The following is an 18,771-nucleotide window of genomic DNA, read 5'->3' on the forward strand; positions in this document are numbered from 1 at the left end:
ACATGTCCATTCTTCTTCATGCACTTTTTATTTGTATCAGTTGTCCATGTTTCTGACACATATTTGCTTTGTAAAATTGATTATGTTCACATTAAATTTCTAACATTATACTTTTACTGACCCAATAGAAATGGAGGCGGATCTTTACAAAGAAGAGAATAGTTTGAATCAAGGTAAGGTCATACCATCTTATTAAGAGAATAGACCCCTCAACACCGTGGGACGCCACGGTGGCTAGGATATGTTAACTACCTCGCCTAGTATACAGGAGGTCGTAGGTTTGATCCCGACGCTGACGCCTGCTGTGTATTTGGTATATGCATGTCTCTCTCTCACCCCGTGGTCGCGTGGATTTTATTCAGGTCTTCCTGTGTGTTCCTCCATATTTAGAATCGACATGCGTTCAGAGTGTTTTACTGCTATAAATCTATACATGATAATCCACTTGATTGAACTATCATTTGTGGCCAGGTCGCTTCTGAAAAAAAGAGCGATATAGCGCAGTGGGCTTTACCTGGTAATATATTTAGGTTTATTGTTTTTAGTTTAGATAGGCCTATGTAAGCAGAAGTATATAAAATAAAGAGCCTAAATATTTAATAAAGTCAGGTTCTCGATACGGCAGACTCACTTCTCTTTATGCAAGTCTACTAGCCACTCTTTCTTTACTGCTTCCTGAGACAAATTCGCATTGAGATGCTATGTTAATCCCATATTGTATGGTACTGCATTGTTTGCGAAAACAACTCTCTTGCAGTTGAGAAGGCGAGGATTGTGGTCGTTGACGGCAATGCGCTATACATGATCCGTGGCAAAAAGCCTGAACTGAAGAAGTGGATTGCCAGTAACAGCTCCTCATTTACTTTACTGGACAAGCTGAAGACGAGGCGACACATCTCAGAGCACATCCACTCCAAAGCTGCGGGGATGGTCACAATGGAACAAGCCGGATTCCTGCTCGATCACTTCATCGATGGAGGAGAGAGGAAGTGTCATAGCCTGCTGGAGACACTTCAGGAGCTCAGAGAGCACTACCCACAAGTTGACACATGGCTGGATTCACTTGGTACGGGAACGCACTTGTACAATATTTACTATCAGTGCTTATTTATGTCGAAAGTATGTTGAACTTATTTCGCAACGTATGTAGCCAAGCGTGCTATTCGGAGGTGCGGGGGAATGACAACAAACTAAACACATAAGCAGTTCTAAAGAAATTTGTTCTCAATCTATACCGCCCCATCTCTAATGAGATGAGGCGGTAATTCAGGTCATTTTGTTATGATATTCAGCATAATGTGAATGTATTCATAGGAAATCTTGATTTGAAGCTTTCGTGACTGCAGGAATCCACACTCTCTGGTTCTTTCGGTAAAGTCACGTAGATAGAAAATAATAATAATAATAATAAAATAACACCACATTTGGGTCACAACACAAGCGTCTGTCATCAGGTGAGAAGGAATTATCTCATATTGTGGCTTTATATAGGCACGGGAGGGGGTGGAAGGGGGGGGGGGGCTGGGTTTTTGTAGAGTCGTGGCTGCAGGAGTTCACGGGGGGAGAGTGGGGAGGGTTTGTGGCACGCAGAGACAGGTGGGGGCTGGAGAAATTCGCATGTCCATGAGCTTGAGTCGTTGCTGGAGGGGTTCATGGGGGGGAGAGCTCATGGACATGCTAATTTATGCAGCCCCCACCCGTCCCTGCGCGCCACAAACCCTCGCCCAGTGAACTCCTGCAGCCACAACTCTACAAAGCCCCAACCCCCCCAATCCCCCCCTTCCCGTGCCTATATGAAGCGACAACAGCAGATCATTATTTATTACCTGATGATGGACGCTTGTGTTGCGACCAAACCGTCGTGTTCTTTTATTATTATTATTTCTATCTATGTGACTTTACCGAGAGAATCAGAGAGTAAGTATTCCTAGGCAAGCTGGTATTGCAGTTAGCATATGATGAAGTCATTTTTAACGACAAACCCCGCACCAGCGTGACGACAACGGTGATGAATGTACCGCAGAAAACAACTCGCAGATCGTGGTTGTGAAAGAGGGGATGAGAGAAAGAATCACCAAGAGCCACGAGGATCTGAAAAAGTGGATTGCCAAGGACCCCTGCCTCCTGCTGGACGAGCTGGACAGCAAGTGGTACATCCAGCGGCATGTCTACAACACGGCCAGAGACATCAAGGACAAGGGCGAGTGTGCCGCCTTCATTCTCGAGCACTTCATCAGTGGAGATCAGGAATATCAGAAGCTGCTGGTAGCTCTGAAAGCCGTGCATCTACATTACGATGATGCACTACGTACTTGGCTAAGCTCCCTAGGTAAGTGATACTCTAGTTACGTTTTTAAACCATCACACGAACTCAGGTCATCCTCGCGGCAGCAGCATTTGGCTGGCCATCGAACAAATATGGTCACAGCATCGCAGGTTTCCAATGCGCTCCTTCGACCTTGTGAAATGCTCTTCTTTCTGCTATTTAGCAAGCCACTGAATCTATGCACTTTTACATCATCTTGATTGACTAGAGGAAGTGTTAGACAAGAGGACGCCAAGAGGATGCCAAAAGGCGTCCTCTGGTCTAACACCATTTGAGACTAGGCTCCAAATAAAGCTCTCTCTGGTGTGGACCAATCAGTTTCAATGACAATGCATATACTATTTTTTGTTTGCATTCTGACCACAAGTATTGTGGTTAATGCAGACATGATTCCTTGTAGAAGGTTTCAGTTTGGTGTTTGAACATCTTAACACCTGTTTTGTTGCCAGATAAAAGGGGAAAACCTATCCTCATTTGCAGGGAGTAGTTTCATTGACAGGATGAAGAGTAGAGGGGGAAGCAGACAGCTCTGTCTCGACCTCCTCCCCAGCGAAAAACTCTCAGATATTATTCCGTTTGTCATAACTGAGGCCGTGGGATGTGTGTATATGAGTTTGCACATGTCTATGAATTGTCAGGGAAATTTAACTTTACTCATTACCCTAAATAGAAAGGCCCATTCAACTCTATCAAACGCATTTCCCCCATCCAGCATCAAGGCATGTGCGGCGAGATTGTGCCTGTTAATAATCTCTGTTGCATTGTCGAGGGTGCTGACGTTTTCAGCAGAGTCTCTATTTTTGAAGAAACTTGTCTGAGCTGTCCATATAATCGCTGGCAGAATCCTTTTAATTCTACCAATTAAAGTTTTAGCTAATACCTTATAGTCTGCATTTAACAGAGATAGTGACCTCTAGCTACCCACCATATCTTCTGGGGAGTCTGCTGTTGTTTTTTCCAAGATATTTTTTTATAAGCCTCGTGCTCTTGTTTCCATTAGATAACCTCTGATATGTACACTTTAAGAGTGTTCCATAGTATTTGAGAAGAGAGAGGCAAGAATAGAGCAGAATGAATCTGAATGCATTCCTCAGTTTCCTCTTTGATCTTTAACCAGTTGATTGTCTTCTAAAAATCAATGGTCTAGGGACAAATAATTAGTTTTTATCTGCTTTCGTGTGGTAACAGGGGCCTGGAGATAAGTTAATAATAATCGATTCTGGAAAGCGTCTTATAGGTTCTAGAAATGCGAGTGAAATCTCTTTCAGTAGGTTGGGTCCTCCAATGGTCTGTCAACTGGTGTTGAGTGATTGTTTCAGCGAGCAGAAGCTGCTGTGCCGCATTTTTGTCAGAAACAGGTGAGTGTGATTTATCAAGAACGAGAGCCTTAACCAGGTTCCAATTTCCTCCTGCGAGAATGTCCCCATTCCTTTTCTCAATCAGAGCCGTGATTAGGTAAAACTTGAATTGACCGGGTGGGTGTATAGACGTTCAGAAGGGTGACATCCTTGCCCTACAATTTTCCTACAAGATATATGTACCCCCTTCGGGGTCTAATTTGAGCGTCTCTTGGGTCATTTATATCCTTTCATTAATGAGAATAGCTACTTCTCTCATTCAGTGAGATGCATTTCTTACAGGAACGCAACATCTGCCTTATGCTTGCCTAAAAAAATAGAAGGGTACGCTGTCTCATGATAGGGTCGTTCAGGCCATTGACATTGAGGTAGACTATATTTAGTTGATCACAGAGGGGGGGAGTGGTTTTTTTCAGAGTTACTGTGGGTCAGGGGAGAGGGACCCAATGTCTGTTGTTAGTCATATTTATTGGGAGTCCTTTCAGAGGGTGGAGGCTTACTTTGGCTGCGGACCATTGCTGCATGAAATAAAAGGGATACAGGGGAAAAACAAAATACAACCGAACTACGCACAGTCGAGTCCCATCCAAAATAAAAACCCTTGGGTTCAAACCGGACCCCCCAACAAAACCTTGGCTTCTGGTGAGACTCGAGTGCAGCATCTAACTTCGTCTCATAATTGAATAAACAGAACACAACCAACAATATAAGTCGATGGATAACAAAGTGATCTTGACGAACAAATAAAGGCGCCCATTGCAGCATCATTCCCAACGCTTTAAATGCACGGGAGGAGACAACAATGGGCGGGGGATGGCAGGATGGGGTAGTAAACGGGCCCGAGCCCTTGATATTGTTGAGACTGTAGTCAAGGGAAAATGGAATTGTCTTCTTTGGGCTCAAACAAAGAAATCTGAACATATGGTAATGATAAGAGAGCTTTGGATGTAGCTCTAATCAGGGGATAAGAGGAGTATGACAAGGGTTAAACAGGAAGGGAGAGAGCTGAGTGTAGACTGAGGAATGAAGAACACCAAGTGGATATGAGGGTATCTCGGTCTCCTGGGCCTTAGCCCAGGATGACTCCGTTACTCCCTGCCTTGTCAACTAACTGAACCAAGGGGGCAGGCAAAGGGAGGTTAAATGGGAGGAGACCTCTGATTGGGGGGGGGAAGGGGCACCCGGAGTGGGCAGGGCTCACAAATCAGGGAGACTATGGGGAGAGGGACAAAAAACTGTACAGCAGCTGAGGAAGAAAAAGAGCGATTAGAGAACTGTACCAAGAAGGGGTAGAAGGGAGCAAGGGAGGGAAGAAAAAGGTAAACCGACAGGGTTTCAGGTATGGAGTAATCAAATATGACGAGGCAAGGGATTGAGTGGGGGAGAGCAGAGAGTGGAGGATGTGGAAAGCGGCAGGAGAACGGAGGAGGAGAATGAGAGGTGGGAGGAGATGGACAAAAAGACCAAATCCGTACGGTTGCACACATCCACGTTAACACTCGCATGGGAAGTCTCGCTCTTCCTCGTCTGAATTTTACGCATTTCCAAAGGGAATAGATAAGTTGATTTGTGCCCCAATCTGCCGCTGTGTGCGCATCGTGGACAGGGGTGACCTAGAACTGCCCCTACATGACCATGTCATGTCAGCGATATAAATATAAATGTGTGCAATTTGTTATGTTGTTCGTGGCAGCTAGTTCTTCTTATTAATGGGCAATTCATGGTCATCAAATAAGTAAGAAGGAAACTGGCACGATTTAGACACATGTAGTAGGATGGACAACAACAGCAAAATTAAAAGTGTGTTCTTTGGAAAAATGGAAGGAACCGGAAAGAGAGGGAAGACCCAACAGAGAAAGGCTTGACAACGATATGAGAAGTGATTGGTGCCGGAAATATGTGGCACGACTTGAAGATATTGGCATAAGACGGAGGAAAGTGGAAATATGACGAAATGTGCAGGGGACACTATGGATGGTGATGATGATAATGGTTATCAGTATTGCCCATTATATTAATTGCGAGATGAATACTTATTGCACCTTTTCGTTGCAATCTAGTCTGGTGATGTTCTATCTAATTACATGTACTTGAATGTATGTTGAACTTCTGTCTCACCATACGTAGCCAACCGTGATAATTGTAGGTGCAAGGGAAGGACAACGCACGTAAACATTTTGTTATTAAGAATTGAGTTTTCAAACTAGATCATTTGCATAGCTCTCGTGGCTTCCTAGTATCGGAAGGAAGAGCATTCGAGACGGCTGCAGAAGCACATCTGAAAGCACGCAATGCTGTGACCATGTTTGTTCGATGGCGAGCAAAAAGACATTGCAAGGATGAGCAGGGTTCACGTGATGATGGTTTGTGTTCCTTGACAAGATCAACGAGGTATTGTGGTTCATTTGTAACAAGCACCGTGTGTATGTGTCTCTTTACAGAACTCACAAGGGAAACCAACAGCACCAATCCCCCAGGTAAGATCAGGAATTATCTGTAAATAGTCCTTTCAACATAACCACGCAAGTGTAATGAGAGATCGCCATCTGCTAGATATAGAGAGTTACTGCACGGGCTCTATGGGTTCATTGGTATCCAACCCGGAGCAGGGAAACATCTGGGCCAAAGGCAGTTGGGAAGACTACCCGAGAACCATCAGGAAGGTTCCACGAGGGGGCGTGGCTAGAGGTGGAGCTCAGCTCCACCAATTGGTATATAATCAGAGCCAGAGGAGAACTCAAGGTTGGGTGGGAAGCCTCGGGTCTGGGCTGCGCCTCTGCTCCTCACCAGCGGCCACGTGGCGAAGTCACCATCAGAGCTCACCTCTCCTCCCCAGCACGCCGTCAACCAGCGGTGGGTTGGAGAGAGACAGAGGCGCGACCCTCGATGATGGAATGGAGAGAGAGCGCCTTGTCCACGGCAATAGACGGTTGTGATTAATGCGGAGGAAGAGAGAAAGTGGAGTCGTGCCTTATTAAAGTTTAATAAAAGACACCAGTCACGATTCGTCGTGGAAGTCGTTTATTATGCAAGGAACAAGATCCTAGTGGACCCCAAGAGCGTATATGACAGAAGATCCACCATCAGTATTGTTTGGGCTGCCCAGAGTTAAAGTAAAAGTGAATCCCTATAAATTATAGTGAGAAGTATGGTTAACCAAAAGCAACAGCGAGGATGAATGTATGTAAGTTGAACTTATTTATCACCGTACGAAGCCAACCGTGCAAATCTGAGGTTCAGAGGAACGACGACAACCTGAACACAAAAATCGATTCTAAAGAAATTAGTTTGTCAATCTAGATGATGTAAAAGTGTGTATCTCCAGTTGGCTTCCTAATATCAGAAGGAAGTGCGTTCCAGACTGCCGCAGATGCGCATCTGAAAGTGCGCAATATGCCGACCGTCTTTGTTCAATGATTAGCCTAAACCCCCTGCAAACGACGATTTCCGGAGTTTACGTGGTGATGCTTTATACTCCTTAATGAAACTTGGACCAACAATGGAACATTTGCCGCTTGTTTGCAGAAGTTCACAACTTTAATTCCAAAAGCCCGCACTGGTTTATAACGAAGTAAACATAAAACACGTTCCGTTTGCTTCACAGTGGATATTAAAGATCTTTGATGTCGTTCGAATTGAGGATGCCATTTTGTGCCGCAGTCAAACTGCAAACTTCGAAAATGCTCAGTAAGATGTTTGATAGAACAGCTGGAAGTATGGGAAGGATCCTTGGCTTTGCTTTGTGAAGGTCAAGGGAGCTGTGACTGTGTGGCAAGAGGGTCTGTAGGAACTGCTAGACTCATGGCAACACAAAATAAGTTGGCTGATACAAAAACTTCTAAGATGATGGTCAGGGCTGTATATGGATAGAAGGTAAAAATTCATAATGATTTGATGTTAGGGCAGGTGTTCGTTAAAATTGTATTTTATTATTCTTTATTAAGAATATTTTCGTATTCATCGTTATGCTATATTCCGTATACACTTGCACCATGAATGGGGTTAGCACAGTAGAAAACTCAGCAATCATTCAAAGTGTGATGAGCGTGCAGGACTTGGAATATTAATGTTATGCAGCTTTGGAGGCAGTCTTAGGCAATGAGGCTGGACAATGGGGTCTTGAGATAACATTTTCTAAGACAAAGTTAATCACAGCAGCTATAAATAGGACTCCTACAGCAGGATCACCAGACCGGATATGAAAAGCAAAGGTCGAGGTAGTAATCTACTTAGGCAGCAATGTCCATCATGCGGTGGGTTGAGAAGCAGGCCAAGAGGCTTATTTCTTTGGCAGGGCAGGCTATTGATGTGCTATGGAAACTATTTTGGAAGGCAATAGATGGATTTTAGTAGAAAAAAATGGTATTGCTTTCTGTAAAATTGTATGGGTGAGAGAGTTGAACGAAGTAGCTGGTAAAGGAGTTTGTTGGCATTGAACACATGTCTTAGACTGATCCTGGGAATTCCGTGCCGATACAGGATTAGCTGTGCCGAAATGTGACATGGTGAGCACTGTAGATATGATTATGTAGGGTGTGGGATGGCAGGTTACCGAGGAAGGAATTAATAAAGGTCCCCACGAGTCTGGCGACCCAGGGATAGACCTAAGACCAGGTTATATATATGGGACCTCTTTGCCAGTATCCAAGTATGAAACATAAACAAAGGTTTTACCCTTCATGGAAATAAAATAGCATTAAGATGTTAAAACACCAAATATATACGTTTGCAAGGAATAAAGTCTGCATTAACCACACACAGTACTTGTGGCAGAAACATGCAAACAAACATGCTCTGATAATATGGTACAGGCCAATCAGCTTAAAAAACAATGACAATATTTTCAGAGGATGTTTTATTGCATGTTTTGCCACAAGTACATGTGGTTATTACAAACTGATGCCTTGCAAAAGTATCTATTTGGCGTTTGTGCATCTTAACATATCTTGTTTTTTTGCCAGAAAGAATAAAACCTTGGTATTATTTTCCCATGAAGACCAGGTTGGTGGGATTACTGTTAGGGCAGATGTTGGGAGGTCACGTGTCTACTTTACAGCAGCTGCGGGATCTAGCAGAAGGGTAGGGAGTGTTGACCTGATACGGTCGCATTGATGGCTTTGACCAAAATGATAACTCGGAACTATCCGAAATTCCATCTCATCGACGGAGGAGAGAGGAAGTGTCAAAAGTTGCTGGAGACACTCCAGGAGCTCAAGGACGAATTCCCCGAGAACAAGCAGTGGCTCAGCTCTCTCGGTATGTTATTGCTTGCTGCTTACGCCGCTGCTGCAGGAAAGGCCTCCACGAGATGCATCTCAGGAGTTTCCATGTTCTCCTCGTGGTCACGTGGATTTTTACTCCGGGTGCTCCGTGTTTTCTCTACACATTTATAATCAACACGCATTTACAGTATTTGGCTGCTTTCAAATTTCTGCGTGATAAGACACTTCATCGAGCTATCATTTGTGATAGCCAGGTCGCTTCTGACAAAAAACTATATAGTAAAATAAAAAAGTTGTTTTTACTCATCGGTGAAGCGGAGGCCCAACACCTATTATGATACCACCCGTGCTCAGTCACTGCTGTCACTGCAGAGCCTATTGCAGTGACACAAGTCACGGAGGCATCTGATTATGTTCGCTTGCCCTCTATATGGCGAGCGGTAGTGTAGTGGTTAGCGCGCTGTGCTATAAACCTCATGACCCGAGTTCGCTTCCCGCTCACGGCCAACACCAATTAAGATAATCTGAACCGGTGCTGGGCATACCCTAGGTCGACTCAGCCACAAATGAGTATCTGGTGTAGTGTGTAAATATTACCACGTGGGAGACAAATGCGACCGAGCGTGGTGCTGGCCACCGACCCTCTCGTTTGCCACAGTGTTGGCCTTCATGGGGTGCTGCTAATCGCTAACAGCACTTACCCCAATAGTCTGTTACAGGCTTTGTTTTACCTTCTAAACGTGTTTGAATGTTATCTTTGGCCTTCATTCAGGGAAAGAGTTTCTCACCCTTGGTCTGTCTCTATGCATTGAAATTGGATGAATATACTACCGTCTGGAATGCCCTTGTGTGTTTAGTTTGTTGTCCTTCCCCTACACCTCAGATTATCACGGTTGGCTATGCACGGTGCGAAAGAAGTCCCACATACGTATGTATTATGAATATTAAACGTTGGATGAAAGTCACGTACATCTTTAACCAAGTAATACATGTAAATGTGTATTTATTGTTTAACTGCGCCACAGAAAATAAGGCAGCGATTGTGATTGTGGAGGAGGGAACGCGAGAGAGAATGATCACCAGCCGCGAAGATCTAAAGCAGTGGATCGCTAAGGACCCCTGGGTCCTGCTGGACGAGCTGGATAGCAAGTGGTACATACAGCGGCATGTCTATAACACGGCCAGAGACATCAAGGACAAGGGCGAGTGTGCGGCCTTCATTCTGAAGCACTTCATCAGTGGAGAGGAGGAATATCAGAAGCTGCTGGTAGCTCTGACAGCCGTGCAGAAACACTACAATCAGAGGCTACGCGAGTGGCTAACCTCGCTGGGTGAGTTATGCAACAGAGAAGTCTCGAGGAGGTGGCTCAGATGTTTTTCCGCCACCTGTGATTCAAATGAGGTACTCAACTTTAGTGGCTCATCACCAATGACTGGCATAGAGCCCTATAGATTCACACCTAGTGCCCGGGATTATTTATGAAGACACATAGACTTGCAGATATCTGAAATCTCCATACAACTAGGCAGGTGTGTTGACTCTCGGGATGAGGCACCCCCAACAACTTTAACGAAAATTTGGCCGGGAGCTTTTGCCACAGATGACCTCATAGTACAATAGTAATATTAAATATAATAACATATATTTTATAACACGCCTTTCATATTTAGGTATCTCAAAACGCTGTAAATGAAAATAAAACTACACTCACAAGTGTAGATAACATGTCAACGAAATAGAAAGCTGATAGCAATATCAATGACTACACTCTAAATTCAAATAAAATGAGGAGCTATGTTAAAAGCGAATGATCATACTTACAGATTAATCCAATCAGACACCAATATAAAGTTACAGGACAAACCTGCTGTACAAATAGGTGAGTTTTAAGATGTAATTCATGGACCGAGTAAGGGGATTCCACATTTACCCAGCCTGGCCGTGAGAGGCTCCATCTTCCATATGACATGACAGTTTTATGCTTGGAATGACGAGTAGTGGACCAAATTTAGCTGATCTAAGTTTTCGCATTGCATATACAACTTGAGCAGATCGGCGAGATATTTAGAAACCAGCCCATTGAATTCCTTAAACGTGAGAAGCAGAATCTTGAAGTCGAGTTTGTACTTCACAGGGAGATAGTTCAAATCACAATGATGTTGATCCCATTTAAATTGTTTTTTGCGCACGTTCAGCGCAAATAAACATAATCTGTCATCGACATTTTCCAGGTTTGTTTAGAAATGTCAAAGTTTTCTACCATTTTTTAAATATAAATTGCTGTTATAACTATTTCCCACGCATGCACAATGCACGGGCGTGTTAATCTATATGCGAACCTCACTTTGCCTGACCCCATACCACGCTGGTCTGTTAACATAACCTTACCATGTACTGTGTATACTATCGTCAAGGAGCATAAACCATCGCAGTGGCTTGTGGTTAGCTATTGTATAAAGACGGGCACCACATCGCGCACTTTCAGATGCGCTGCTGCGGCCATCTGGAACGCTCTGCCTTCCGATTTTTGAAAGCCACTGGAGCTATGCACTTTTGAATAATCTTGATTGAAAATTAATTTCTTTAGAAATGCTTTTTGTATTTAGTTTGTTGTCCTTCCCCCCGCACCTCACATTCGCGTGGTTATCTCTGTATGGTGCGAAATAATGTCAACATACAGTACATACGTAAAATAGTTAATTGCACATGATGCAGGATGTCATAGGAACCCAATGCCGATGTAATTAGTGATTTAATGAGAAAGCACACGAGGTGAGGGGCTGAGTTATGGGTCCCCGCGTGGGACCCGTAAATTGGAATTTCAAAACTGTTGAGCCTGTGTCAAACCTATCACATTCTCTTAACACAGCTTTCTAAATAATTTGCTTTCTTTTTTCTTCTTCTCATCGTTATCCTACTACAGATCCGTGACGTTATGTTAATGTAGGTTTTTTTTTATAAATCATCTCATTATGAACACAAAAACGGTGGACATTTGTTTCATATTTGGTAGTCAGTCATAGGTAGGGAGTCAACTGCACAGATGGTTATGGAAATGAGGTTCCAACTATAGGGGCAGCAGACTTGAAGTATAAATCTGTCAGTGAGCTAGGTATAAACTGAACTGTAAACTATTTATATTTTACCAGGTAAGGACCACTGAGACATATATCTATCTTTTAGAAGTGACCTGGAAATAAATATAGCTCAATGAAGTGGCTTATCATGTGGATATTTATAGCAGCCAAATACTCTAAAACCATGTTTCTAAATGTGGAGGGTAAAACCGGAGGACCCGGAGAAAAATCCATACAACCATGGGGGGAACATGAAACTCCAAATATACAGCAGGCATCAGTGTCGGGATCGAACCCATGACATCATGCAGACCAGGCAAGTGAATTAATATTTAGTTGACATATCGCCACATTTAAATGTCATAAATCTGATATTTTCATGTGCTTGTCTTTGTGTTGCAGTGCTTCCATTTTCACCAGATACTCCAATTTCGCAAGATGGTCCTCTGGCAAATCCAGCAAGTTATCATGAGGCTGCATTTATTTTTTAATGACAAGGAATCCTTGAATAGCATTACAATTACCCACTCGTTCATCACACCCCAGTGAAGACCCAAAGATAGTTTCCATGGCTGATGAAACATCATAATTGATCTGCGCAGCCATGATCTGCGCACTTCTAGGTGAAGGACTTTACAATCCATATCTACACCTCATGGTCTCGCAATACAACAACCCATGAAGCTGATGCTTACGAGTTGATTTCATCCTTCCGTCTCCACCAATAACGTCGACCGCTGACTATCATATCTTCCCACAAAGGGTCCAGTCCAAGCGTACTTTAGTTACCCTCTCTAGGGCGCTACGGTGGCTGGGAGATGTACCTCGCCTTGTATACAAGAGGTTGTGGGCTCGATGGCGACCCTGACACCTGTGTAAAACTAAAAACTACTTTTTATTTTACCAGCTAAGGTCCACTGAGCTATTTAGCTCTTTTTTAGAAGCAACCTGCCTATAATGAATGATGGCCCAACGAAATGGTTTATCACATAGAAATTTACAGCAGCCAAAAACTCTAAATGCATGCTTCTAAATGTGGAGGAGAGAGAAACATGCTTGAAGTTTGTGTGTTCTCCCTGAGGTCTCGTAGATTTTCCTCCGGGTCCTCCGGTTTTCCCTCCACATTTTGAATCAACGTCACACGTTTAAAGTATTTGGCTGCTTATTCTTTGGTTCTATTCGGTAAAGTCACGTAGGTAAAAAATAAAACAACAAAAATCACGACGTTTTGGCCACAACACAAGTGGCCTTCATCAGGTGAAGGGACCGTACTGTCCAGAGTTGGACTGAAGACAGTCAAGCCCAGGTCGCGTCCTTTAAGCTGTGTGGGAGGAAACAAAACGCTTTGACAAAGGAATTAGCATAAAATGACCGTAAAGCACGTAGAGGACCGACACGGGGGAGGGGAGTTTACAAATGTTGGTGTGAAGGTAAATAAGCTGCTGTGAAAGTTTAGTATATCACTACTTGGATAAATGTACTGTACCATTGAAAATTAGTTTAATGTTTGGTATGATTTAGAACATTTTTCCAATGATTGTTTAATTTGAAACCATCTTCTCGGTTGAAATTGGACGCGACCTGGGCTTGACTGTCTTCACTCCAAGCTGTCCTCTGGACAGTACGGTCCCTTCACCTGATGAAGGCCACTTGTGTTGTGGCCGAAACGTCGTGATTTTTGTTTATTTTTTACCTACGTTACTTTACCGAATATAGCCAAAGAGTATGGATCCTTGCAGTCACGAAAGCTTCAAAACTATTTGGCTGCTTTACATTTCCATGTGATAATCTACTTCGTTGAGCGATCATTGGTGACCAGGTTGCTCCTAACAAAGAGCTGTATAGCTCAGTGGGCCTTACCTGGTATAATACAAAAAAATGTTTAAATAGTTACATTTGTACTACTTTGCACACCTTTCAGATATTGTTACATTTCCAAGGTCAACCATCCATTTTTCTGATCCATATGGCAAAGCAGGTAATCTATTATAATATTTTGTTGCCTCGCTTATAACCTCCAACAAATCAACATATTGTTTGCATTAATGCTTTGTTTTCTCTAAACGTCCCCAGCAGATGTACCGCGTAAATAACGTGCATTTAAAATTAACTTCGTCAATTTAAAGTCCTGATCTTTATTTGTCTTTACCGCTACAACGTAAAGCGCACCTTTGTACCAGTATGGTAATTCAGAGAATGGACAGCAATACCATCACAGCGATTGGCTATGCCGACGCCATGCAAACTCAATCATATCGGGCTGTGACGTCACGTCACATTACAGTGATGTGTGCTGGTTTGACTGATAAAGTCTGCACGCAATTGCCTTTGAAATAATTTAATAAAGTTGCTTCTGTATTCACATTTCCAGAGGACAGAAATGTAAAACCATGGAAATGTATTAAACTGTGATATGCATGAGGCTTCAGCCTAATCGAAGGAGGCAATACTTAAATAAATAAATATTGTGCACCATGTTTTTTGTCATCTTAGACTAAAGTGCAGTGGTTTCATTATAAAGGAGGGAAATAAATTTCAGTTCCCTCTTCCTGCAATAGGGTGCCAGTGAGCTAGAAAGCTCTAAATACGGGATTCCTGCGTTAACTGCTGAAGTTACACAACGCACAGACATTGTCATGAGATTTCACTCGACATTGACTTGCAATTATACTTTTAAAATCGTTGTTTTATGTATACAGTACAAACATTGCAAAAAAAACCTACATTTTATAACTCTAGGCACCTCTACATTTCGGGGGAATTATTATTTTAACGTTATTATATTTCAACGTATGTGTCTATAATGGTGTGTACCTGGAGATGTTAACGTTGGATAAATTCCACTATGCGATTTATGGTATGTGTATTTTGGGTGTATTCTGTTGAAAGTGCGCCACTGATTCCACTATACAGAATGTTCTGTGTGTATGTGTGGTATATGCACAATATTTAATGTTGAACAATTTCAGCGTACGTGTATTCTCAAAATAACGTGGGCGGATATACCATGCCCTGCAAATAATGGTAATTTTTTGGTAACCACGAAAGTTTTTTAGAAAGAAAATCACACTCTTGATGTAAACACATTCAACACCGCGCAAGACAATAGTGATCTGTTGTTTGCTGCATATTTACGCTACGCAGAACCATAACGAATCGGGTAATCCAAACGTAGTACTACTGCACTGCACAGTCGCTACTTGCATTGCAATGTATGTTCCAGAAATGCCTCGTTTTTAGTGGCATCAGTACAGTGACCCTTCTCTATTCGCGAGCTCTGGATTCTTGAGTTTTGCAGATTCGCGAGTTACTAAATGTATACCAATTCCCTATTCGCGACCCACCAGACTCTTGTATTTGCGAGCATACGTAGTGCTAAACCACCGACACCCGGGAGGTGAGCACAGAATCCTGCATCTGAGACTTTCTGCCAAGATTAAAAAGTAACCCTCGCAGATAGAGAGGGTTTTATTGTACTATATTTTTATAATGAAATTCAAACAACATTACAAGCTTTTTGGAATAAACGAATATGTGGCCTTAACCAAAACTTACATGGATCATGGTTTTGTTGTGAAAAACATGTTTTAAATCAACATTACAAGCTGTAAATGGGTATTTGTGGAAATTACTGTTTGCAAGGAAAATGGACACGGGCACCCAACCACTGAATTACCATGGAGTTTAGAGGACACACCGTACAAGAACTAAATTCGTTATTTTCTGCAAACAAGTTTTACAGTTGGCAGCGTATGTATGTATGTGTGTTGAACTAATTTCACACCGTACGTAGCCAACCGTGCAAATTGGAGGTGCAGGGGGAAGAACAACAAACTAAACACAAAAAGCAGTTCTAAAGAAATACGTTTTCAATTTAGTTTTAAAAGTGCATCGCTCCCCTTGCTTCCCCATTTATTTTATCATTTATTTACCCCATTAGTTCACTCCGTGTATGTGCTGAAGTCCAAGTCATCCAGCACACTACCAACGAACGCTCCGTAGATGTACATCCTGAAATAAATTATCTCAAGTCATTTACCAACTAAAACAAGTATATCAAAGAAAAACTTAAAAAATGTTGAGCAAAGTTGTAATTCCAACTTTAGCTCAACACGACGCTTAACCACGACAGTTTTACAGAAATTTAATCATTTCACAACCACTGTGCATCTTCAACAATCACTTAAGCACCACCTTATCGTGATGAACTCTCAAGCCGATTGTCAAACTCAAGTGACAGAACTCAGCACAAAACACTGCATAAACATAATAAAATAATGGACAAATCTTCAAACCAGACAGCACACCAAGACGGCAATACTTAACACCTCCCACCGTACACAGCACAACATTATACCACACGGCGTCATCCATCACATTACGTAACCAATTTAATTAAATGGGTTGTTTAGCATTATTGTTAATGACTGGGCTGAGACCATGAACTCACTGACACTGAAGAAGCTGGTTTAATCACAGGTAGATTTAAACCCAGGATCTAACTGTACCAGCTCAATGCTCTGACCCGTATTTATGTATGTTGAACTTCTTTTGCACCAGCCAACCGTGCTAATCGGAAGTGCAGAGGGAAGGACAACAAAGTAAACGCAAACAGCAGTTATTTTTGTATTATTAGGCTTTAATTTGACAGAACACGAGCACTTTACAAATCAAGTCCATGAGTGAACAGTCGCAAAGAGCCGTCCCGATGCAACTGAGCTCTATACAAGAGAAGGGAGAAGGAAGGGGGTTTGAATGGGGGGGCCCGCTGCCCAAGCTGAGGGAGGCCATCAACATTTTAAATGTGCAGGGGGGGGGGGGTGGAGGTAAGGAAGTATAACTAAACTAATGAGGAACGTTTAGAGTATCAGTGAGGGGAAACAGGAGAAAGGGCAGAGGAAGGGAAGAAAGAACGCTTGAGCGTTACCGAGTTCCACTCTCTTTTATCTGCTGAGAGGGGGGGGGGACCCCTCTTTTCCGGTCCCAATCTCTCGGCTCACCGATTAAACAGACATTTTATTCAATCTTGATTTGAAGCTTATTTTAGCAAACACAGAGAAAATTTCAACCGAGAAGATGGATTCTGGCTTAGCAATCATTGGAAGTATTTGATAAATCATTTCGGGTCTTAATTGATTGTTCAAGCTTATGGTGGCTTTCAGACCGCATCCATTATTTTCGCCTCCCCCCTCCTCTTTTCCGAACATAGATGGACTCGTACATCTGAATAACTGCCAAATCGCTCTCCGTGGTGCTAACCTTAAAAAAACCGCCACTTCTTTCAAAATTTCTTGCTGTGGTTTTCACACCTGATGATGATTGCTTGTGTTGCAGTCGAAACGTCGTGATAACTTTATTGTTTTATATTGTTATTATGTTGTTGCTTCCCTTCTACGTGACTTTACCGAAAGAACCAAGATTAGAGCATCATTATCAGTCGCAACATCAGCATTATTATCAGGAGCACCATCACCAACATCATCAGCGGTATCAACATCACACACCGACACACATGTAAACAAAAACAACAGCTTCTTTGGTTCTTTCGGTAAAGTCACGTAGAATGAGAATAAAATAACAAAATAAAACAATGAAATTCTCACGACGTTTCGGCCACAACACAAGTAGCCGTCCTCAAGGTGAAGAAACAGGACTGTCCAGAAGACAGCGCTTGAGTGAACCCTGTCAAGCTTGACATCGTCTTTCAACTTATTTGGTTCTTTCGGTAAAGTCACGTAGAATGAGAATAAAATAATAAATTGATAAAATAAAATAACACAATAATATTCTCACGACGTTTCGGCCACAACACAAGCGGCCTTCATCAGGTGAAGGGACGAGACTGTCTGGTAGGACAGCGCTGGAGTGAAAAAGCTACGCTCAGATCACGACCTTTAACCTGTGTGAGAAGAAACAAAGCGCCTTGACAAAGGAATTAGCATATAATTTAGCATTGAAATGGCTGAGTGATTAGCTTGTGACTGGTCACAGAAATGGCTATGTTAAAGTTAAAGCATACACATCCGCAGAGGCAACCCTTGACAAAGGAATTAGCATAGAATTTAGCATTGAAATAGCTAAGTTAAAGCATACACATCCGCAGAGGCACCCCTTGACAAAGGAATTAGCATAGAATTTAGCATTGAAATAGCTGAGTGATTAGCTTGTAACTGGTCACAGAAATAGCTATGTTAAAGTCAGAGCATACACATTCACCGAGGCACCTAGTATAAATCAAACAGGATAATTTAGCATTGAAATAACTATGCGAATTTAGCATTGAAATAACTAAGTGATTAGCTAGTGACTGGTCACAGAAATGGCTATGTTGAAGTCAAGGCCTACACATCTGAGCTATTCACAGTAACTGGGTATACAATATATAATGAATACTACATAGTGAACCAATAAAAACTAAAACATAAATTACCTTAATGTTATCAATAAACTCTATATTCTCCAATCAGCTAAGCTACCAACAATAAGTCGTTATATATCACAATGCTATATGGTGAAAAAATGGGTGGATTCTTACCCACAACTTTAGCAACACGGATAGCTACGGGCCCCGTTCAGATGGACGAGTTCATCCATGGTCGGAACAGAGGAGGGGGAGAGAGACAGCTGCGAGGCGCTATTATACTCCATGTTGTAAACCATACCATTAACCGTGGTGTGAGAGGTATTAAGAGTCAATGCTGGCGAAAGAGCTGCGGTCTGAAGGTCATCGTAAAATACAATTAATTAAGAACGGAAATGGTTTAAAACATCTTTCCAATGGTTACTA

At 42.5% G+C, this 18,771-nt stretch overlaps 1 protein-coding gene across 2 annotated transcripts in view; it reads left to right on the forward strand.

Moving 5' to 3' along the window:
* The window catches only part of LOC116938930 (uncharacterized), a 38,781-nt gene extending 23,942 nt beyond the window's left edge, over window positions 1-14,839 (forward strand). For both annotated transcript variants that reach the window (XM_076060778.1, XM_032946664.2), the window contains 6 exons: window positions 129-173; window positions 758-1,066; window positions 2,024-2,329; window positions 6,126-6,161; window positions 9,932-10,237; window positions 12,387-14,839. In XM_076060778.1, coding sequence (XP_075916893.1) covers window positions 129-173; window positions 758-1,066; window positions 2,024-2,329; window positions 6,126-6,161; window positions 9,932-10,237; window positions 12,387-12,475 — 1,091 coding nt within the window. In that variant the 3' untranslated portion in view covers window positions 12,476-14,839. The remainder of the gene's footprint in view (window positions 1-128; window positions 174-757; window positions 1,067-2,023; window positions 2,330-6,125; window positions 6,162-9,931; window positions 10,238-12,386) is intronic.
* Window positions 14,840-18,771: the final 3,932 nt, after the last annotated feature.

Source organism: Petromyzon marinus, chromosome 5 (genome assembly GCF_048934315.1).
Source record: "Petromyzon marinus isolate PM22_M1 ecotype Great Lakes invasive population chromosome 5, UKy_Petmar_22M1.pri1.0, whole genome shotgun sequence".
NCBI lineage: Eukaryota > Metazoa > Chordata > Hyperoartia > Petromyzontiformes > Petromyzontidae > Petromyzon > Petromyzon marinus.